This window comes from Chiloscyllium plagiosum, chromosome 1 (genome assembly GCF_004010195.1).
Source record: "Chiloscyllium plagiosum isolate BGI_BamShark_2017 chromosome 1, ASM401019v2, whole genome shotgun sequence".
Taxonomy (NCBI): Eukaryota; Metazoa; Chordata; class Chondrichthyes; order Orectolobiformes; family Hemiscylliidae; genus Chiloscyllium; species Chiloscyllium plagiosum.
In genome coordinates this window covers 97,397,795-97,405,834 of record NC_057710.1, presented here as the reverse complement: position 1 = coordinate 97,405,834, position 8,040 = coordinate 97,397,795, and the positions used below count along the sequence as shown (strand labels likewise).

Genomic DNA, 8,040 nt, shown 5'->3' with positions numbered 1-8,040 from the left:
CCTGCGACTCCACTTTCAAGGAGCTATGAACCTGCACTCCAAGGTCTCTTTGTTCAGCAACACTCCATAGGACCTTACCATTAAGTGCATAAGTCCTGCTAAGATTTGCTTTCCCAAAACTACTGTTGTATCGTTTGAGTAGAATGGTTTGCACATAGCTTGTGTAGGTTTGATGGGCTTCATTCATCTGTGGATAATGGGAATGGTTTGTACCAAGTATGAATATTTGAATTCATGTTGCATAAATGTCTCTTTCTTGGTACATCAAGACATTTTTTAATATTTTTGTTAAATATGGGATCTTTGTTAATCGTGTGCGAAATATTTCAGGTCTCTGCTCGCTTTGTCGGTAGTCAGCTGAGGGTTTTCAGTGCATTGTCAGATGAAAAGAAAGCACTTCTACAAGAGGGACCTGACCTCCAGGAGTTTATAAACGGTGGATTGTCAGAGAAGAAATCATGGGAAGAATATAGGGGGAACTTGAAGCGTCAAAAAGGAGAAAGGTACAAGTTTTGGCACTTATTTTGAAAAGTACTAGAAAAAAATGTTAAAAATGAAAGTATAGGAAATCTTGGAAATGCAGAATGGTTCTCTTGGCGTTTATAGAGAAATCAAAGATCAGTTGACATTTTTTGTATAGAGCTTTTCTCAGAGATTTTAAAAAGAGCCTAGATTTTATGGCTAAAAGTAAGTGAAGATCTTAGCATTTGCTTGTTAATGTATAAGTTGAACAGCAACCTGCAGTGCAGTTAAACACAAATTATTAAGCTACATTGATTTTTTTTTCAGAAGCTTTGTTGTAACGTTCCTGCCAGAAAATATCATTGAAATATTTGAACTCCTTTACTTACCCACCAAATACATACTAAGCATTCACTAAGCAAAAAAAAGTTAAGGCTTGTCTATTTTGGTGTGACTACATATTTAATGGAGTTATTGGTATATTAATTGCTATTAAACTAAACCTGCCTTTTGAAAATTAGCTTTTATAAGTCTGCATTCTCATTCCTTAAGATTTGCATCATTATAGACTTCTTAAAACAAAGTATTTTAATTCTCCCTTATTTTGAGCCTATAATCTGTTTCTTAATCCTGTCTTTCTTTCCTTCTCTATTCTTCTTTCTGTGTATAATTTAGCATTTAATTAAATATTCTATCTTCTGCTTCTTTGTTTCAACTGTGCATCACAATACTCATAAGAATCCTTCAATCTGATTAGGTAAGGAAGTTAACCATTGCTTTCCTTATTCACTTAAGTCCCAGATTTTCTGTAGCAATCATATGCTGAAATGAATTTCAATTTGCTTCAAATTTCAATGTAAAAATGCATAGAAAGTGTGTGGGGAAAGTGTTATTGGTACTATTCATTCTCCAATGGCTGCAAATCCAGGCTACTGTAAATGACCTGCATTTGAGAAATAGAATGGTAGCACACAGTGATCACACATGTAGGAGGAAATATAAGGCCGGGAATAAGCCATTCAGCCCTTTGAACATTTTTTGTTATTTAATGAGATTGTTGCTGATTTATAACTTAATTCCATCCACCTGCCATGTCTTTAAATACTCTTCTACCCTTGGTAACTCTCTCAATCTCATTTAAAATTATTCACTTTTTGCATCTTCCTTTTTTGCAGATTTTATCACCCTTTTGTGTAAAGGAGTATTTCCTAATGTTTTTGTCCGGAATGCCATGCTTAAATTTAACCTCTTGCCTTAATTCTATGTCCCTTAGTTATTGACTCCTTTACGACAGAAAAGTGCTTTCCTTTCTAGCTTTCTCTACCTCTCATAATCTTGTAGACCTCTATTGGGTCGCCTTAATCTTTGCCTGCTCCATGGAAAACAAGCCCAACCTTTTCAATCTTTCCTCGTTGCTCAGACCTTCAAGCCCTGGCAGCACCTGGTAAATCTTCTCTATATTTTCTCTAGTGCAATCACATATTTCCTATAATGTGGTGACCAGAGCTGTGTGCACACATTTTAGTTGTGGTCTAATCAGCATTTTATACAGTTCCAGCATAACCACTTTGTTGTTATATTTCTATGCCTTAGTTAATAAAGGCAGGTATCTCATATTCCTTCTTAATCAAATTAATACCTGCCTTGGGGATCTGTGTCTATGCACACCAATAGCCCTCTGATCTCTTAGGACTTTCTTTGATCCTGCCATTCATAATCTACTTCCCTGTTTTGTTAGTCTTCCCCAAGAACATTACTTCTCACTTTTCTAGGTTGAATTTCATCAACCACTGCTCTGCCAAGCAGTTTTTGGCTATTCTCCTCACTATTTATTACAATTTATTAATTTTCTGCCATCTGTGAACTTTTTGATCATACTACCTATTATATTTGAAACTTTGACTCTGCTTCTCTCTCCACAAAGATGCTGGCAGACCTGTTATGTTTATGACATTTCCTATTTTTATTTTAGATCTGTAGCATTTACTATTTGGCTTTTATTACTACATTTTAGTGATCTGTGTGCATAGAACCCTAAATATATTTACCCTTGTGTGGTGAAACGGTTAAAAATTATGTCCCAATACATGTGTGAATCTAACCGGAATGGAGGTGTTGCTTAGTCCCGTGTGAATCTTATTACACACCTCCCCGTGTGAATCTTCTTATCTGTATGTAACCAGAATGGAATGTGTTTTTTAGCCTTGCTCTGCTGTTCACATGAATGTTTATATCTGGAAAAGAGTATATCAGCTGGAAAAGTCTCCAGTTCGGTGAGTCTGCTCCGGGGTTACGTTTAACCGCCGAGCGTGGGTTGTTGGCAACCGCTCTACGAGAACTGACGGCTCCCAGTTCCGGTAACATGTAGAGTGAGTATAAGCCAGACCCGTTGTATGAGACCTGGTTGTGGCGACGCTGCGGGGAATAAAATGCCCATATTCTAGCAGACTCGCCTCTTGGTCGTTTGTTCTGTGTCAGACTACTCTCCTACGAACCTCACCTTGAGAATTTTTTAAAACACCTTGCCATTCCCAAAAAAGAAACTTGCATTTATGTAGTGACTTTTTGACTTCAGGATATTGTCGTACAGTGTTTTGCAATCAAATATTTTTGAAACATAGCCACTATTCCATCATAGGAAAGTATTTCCCTATTTAAATAATACTCAGGTCTATTCTTATGTGCTGCCAGATAGATGACACCACATTTAACTGTTGTAATTCATTGTTACAGTTTTACCCACTCATTCAATTTAGGAACATTGGAGCAAGAGTGGATCATTCAGCTCTGCTACACTGGATCGTGACTGATCAACTATCTCATTCATATTCCTATACCATCCCAATATCCCTTAATGTCATTAATAACTAGAATTATATCAATCTCTGTCTTTAACTAACTTAGTGACTCAACTTCCACAGCTTCAGGGATACAGAATTCCAAAGATTCATCATTCTCGAAGTGAAGAAGTCCTTCCTCATCTCAGTCCTAAATAGCTTGTCTCATTCTGAAACTGTATCCCTTAGTTTTAGACCCCATACCCAGGTGAAACATTTATCCTGCATCTACTTTGTCTATCCCTTTTAAGTATTTTCAAGTTTCTATGAGATAGCTTCTCATCCTTCTACAATCCAGAGGATACAGACCCAATCTCCTCAGTCTTTCATCATATAAGTTAGTTCCACCATCCCAGCAATCAGTCTGGTGAGCCTCCATTGCAATCCTCCTATGGAATGTGTACCTTCCTTTGGAAAAGGGACCAGAACTGTACAAAATACTCCAAACGCAGTTCTCACCAGTGTTCTATACAACTGAAGGAAGTGTTCTTTGCTCTTGTACTAAGATCCTCTTGTGATAAAGCTAACATATTGTGCACCTTCTTTAATTGGATGCTTCACCTATATGCTAGTTTTCAGTGACTTATAAACAAAGACACCAAGGTCCCGTTTGAAATCAATGCTTTCCAATCTCTCTGCGTTTAAGAAGTACTCTGTACTTTGTTCCTCCTACCAAAGTGGATAATCTCACAGTTACCTGCTGTGTTCTTCTCCACTCACTAAGCCTGTCTAAATTCCCTTCGAAGCCACTTGACAGCTTCCGCATAATTCTCATTTCCACTGAGTTTTGTATCATCTGTGATCTTAATAATATTACAATTGATCTCCACAACCAAATCATTGGATTGCTTGTGAATAGTGGGGTCCAAGCACTGTTCCTTGTAGTATTCTACTGGTTATTGCTTGTCAACCTGAGAATAGTCCATAAATTCCTACTCACTGCTGCCTGCCTGTTAACCAATCCTCAGTCCATGAAGGTGCTTTAATTTTGTTTATTTAAAGCAACCGAAATGGGACTTTATCAAGATCTCTTTGGAATTTTACATGCCTGTCTATTCTACTAATTATATTACAAATTTTGTGTTACCTAAACCATTAATCATGTAATGAATAGTTGAGGCCCAGGTCCCATCCAAGGTAGGATTCTGCTAATCATCATCTGAAATTGGCAGAGGTAGAAGAATTGAACAGAACTACAGACAGCTCCTCTAACAGTTCAGCAAGCTTATTGACTGAGCTGTAGAAACTTTACAAATCCTAGGTCAAAACTTGTGCTAGCTTAACCAAGCAGGGAAAGTTGCTGGAGTGCTGTGATTTGCTTTAGCACTCCTTAAACTAATCCCCTGCTGTAATGTATGTTTGAAAGACCATCTGGAAAGTGATGCAGTGAATTTCATCAAGATCATCCCAACTGGTTCCATATTGCAGGACTTTGTACTTTCTATGGACACCAACAATGAGACAAACATCAATGATTGCTGGAAGGCCATCAACTCTGTGAATGAGACTGCTTGGTTACTTGAAGTATGGTAGTGATTAGATACGAAGAATTGTCTGTGACATTTGCAGATTTGTATATTAAAAGGTCAAGTACTTTATGTTGAAGAGATGCGGAGATGTTTGGGTACCCTCTGCAAAGGGTCATGGGGGCAAGTGCCGTAGTATAGTGTCCAACCATCATAGGCTTCAGCCCTTGGTGCACTATGGAAAATTCCTAGGGCTGGTGCCTGTGTAGAATTCCTTAGGTCATATGTATCAGGAAATGTTTAACATAATACAGACTGCAATGTAAGTGACATGCAGAACCGTAGATTGATCTCTAACACAACTGCCACATTTCTAATAATTCTTTAACTTTTAAACAAAGGAGAGGGAAATTGACCAGAGCTACAGTTTGTGCTTGCATTCCAAGCCAGTAGTAAATTTATTTGTCTTTTTTCTAGTCTAAATAGACACAGACCATCTAAATTTGCTGACTTTGCCGGTTCCTTACTCAGCTGTTCTAGGTTCTCCATTAGTGACATTTGCGAAGCATCTGAGCTGGCTGGGAGGTCTGATTGAAGCACTAATACTGTAGGGAACTGACAAAGTCAGTCAAAAATCTCTTAATATTTTCTAAAAGAGCTAGAGAATAATTTGACCGAAGAGTACATGGGTGCAACATTTCTTCCACCATTTAGTTTCTTCTTCTCCTGGGACCAAAACATGATGGGGGAAACAACCATGAGTATCTTGAATATCTATCTGTGCTGTCTTATGATTGGCTGCAGAAAGTCTGCGTGCTCTGCGGTATAACTTTCCATTTCTACTTTCACTGTCACTGTAAAAGCTCCAGAGAAAGATGCTACTGGCAGGAGAAGTGAATGGGAAATTACAAATGGGCTTGTCACAGTGATACTGGAGCACCACTGTATGATCCTCTTTCAGAACTTGGTGGTTAAAAGAGAGGAAATTTTTTGCAATGATGTACTCTTACAATGTACTTTGTATTTGTAGACTTAGATTGCCTCCATGGTTGAAGACAGAGATTCCTCTTGGAAAAAATTATAACAAGTTGAAGAATACTCTTCGGAATTTAAATCTGCACACTGTGAGTACTCGCTGAGATTCTTTGAGACAGCCAATGTAAGACAAATATGTAACAGATCAAGTAGATGTTATTAATCAACCTGTTCAGTCATGTTATGATTCACTTCTGGTGCAGGTGGGACTTGAACCCAGGATTTCTTGTCCGGAGGCAGCGGTACTACGACTGTTACCAGAACCCAATAACAGATTAAGTAGTAAAAAATAAAAGCAAATTACTGCAGATGCTGGAATCTGAAACCAAAAAAGAGAAAATGCTGGAAAATCTCAGCAAGTCTGGCAGCATCTGTAAGGAGAGAAAAGAACTAATGTTTTGAGTCTAACTGACCCTTTGTCAAAGCTTTGACAAAGGGTCAGTTAGACTCAAAACGTTAGCTCTTTTCGCTCCTCACAGATGCTGCCAGACTTGCTGAGATTTTCCAGCATTTTCTCTTTTTTGGTAACAGATTAAGTAGAATTGCTTGCAAAGTTACTTTTAACAATTTATGCAGTATGAATTCTAGGCCATCAAAGGTCACTGGTACTTCCCTTCTCTGGATTTCAGCCCATTTAGTCTCTTTGTGATCCGAAGGTAATGGCAAGTACCAAATACGATACTATTGGTGAAGGCAGTCTTTAGTTGTAGTCTTCTGGCAGCTAGTCTTCAATTGAGCATAACAACGAACTAACACTTCATCCACTGGGGCCAGAATAGTCAATTTGTTTCCTGCCTGTGTCGAACACAATTACACACTTGCACAGTCCATCACTATCTTGCAATTAGCAAGAGATTGTCTGGATGATTCACTTCCTTTCCTTCTCCCATGCCAACTTCCAAGTCAGTTGAATGCTTCTGTTGATTTGTCTTGGGGTTTGAGCCTGGAACCTTCCTGCCCTTTCCATTTTTTGCCCTTTTTTAATTTTTTGTGCCAATCTTTGCTCTCCCAATCCTCACTCCTAGTCAACAAAGATGGGAACCTACATAGACATCTGCTACTATCAATTAGCAGAAACAGGGAGGGAATCATTGGATGCTTGTCTCTCATTGCTTGCTTTCATTGGAGATGCAACATGTATCCTCTGGTCTGGCCTGCCTCTATTAAAAACAAAAGTGTCAATCAGGAGGTCGGCAGATTGAAAGATTAGATCTGTATCCTATTACTTAGTTTACCAGCTTGATTCCTGGGATGGCAGGACTGATGTATGAAGAAAGATTGGATCATTTACGACTACATTCCATGAAGTTTAGAAGGATGAGGGTTATCTGAAATAAACCTATAAAATTCTAACGAGGTAAACGCAGGCCTTGATGACCAAAGGTCAGATCTTAATGAAACATGGTCAGCCATTTAAAACTGAGATGAGGAGAAATTTATTCACCCAGAGAGTGAGAAATCTCTGGAATTCTCTCCAACAGAAAGTGGTTAGACCATAAGACATAGGAGTGGAAGTAAGGCCATTCGGCCCATCGAGTCCACTCCGCCATTTAATCATGGCTGATGGGCATTTCAACTCCACTTACCAGCATTCTCCCCGTAGCCCTTAATTCCTTGTGACATCAAGAATTTATCAATCTCGGCCTTGAAGCCATTTAGCGTCCCAGCCTCCACTGCACTCCGCGGCAATGAATTCCACAGGCCCACCACTCTCTGGCTGAAGAAATGTCTCCGCATTTCTGTTCTGAATTTACCCCCTCTAATTCTAAGGCTATGATCACGGGGCCTAATCTCTTTGCCTAACGGAAACAATTTCTTAGCGTCCACCCTTTCCAAACCATGTATTATCTTGTAAGTTTCTATTAGATCTCCCCTTAACCTTCTAAACTCAAATGAATACAATCCCAGGATCCTCAGCCATTCCTCGTATGTTAACCTGCCATTCCAGGGATCATCCATGTGAATCTCCGCTGGACACGCTCCAGTGCCAGTATGTCCCTCCTGAGGTGTGGGGCCCAAAACTGGACACAGTCCTCCAAATGGGGCCTAACCAGAGCTTTATAAAGACTCAGTAGCACATCGCTGCTTTTATATTCCAACTCGCTTGAGATAAATGACAACATTGCATTCGCTTTCTTAATCACGGATTCAACCTGCATGTTTACCTTTAGAGAATCCTCGACCAGCACTCCCAGATCTCTTTGTACTTTGGCTTTATGAATTTTCTCACCGTTTAGAAA

General features: G+C 39.1%; 1 protein-coding gene across 2 annotated transcripts in view; it reads left to right on the top strand.

The window, feature by feature from the left end:
* The window catches only part of lias (lipoic acid synthetase), a 114,471-nt gene that overhangs the window by 1,349 nt on the left and 105,082 nt on the right, over nucleotides 1-8,040 (top strand). For both annotated transcript variants that reach the window (XM_043692795.1, XM_043692803.1), the window contains exons 2-3: nucleotides 331-503; nucleotides 5,796-5,889. In XM_043692795.1, the coding sequence (XP_043548730.1) occupies nucleotides 331-503; nucleotides 5,796-5,889 (267 nt within the window). The remainder of the gene's footprint in view (nucleotides 1-330; nucleotides 504-5,795; nucleotides 5,890-8,040) is intronic.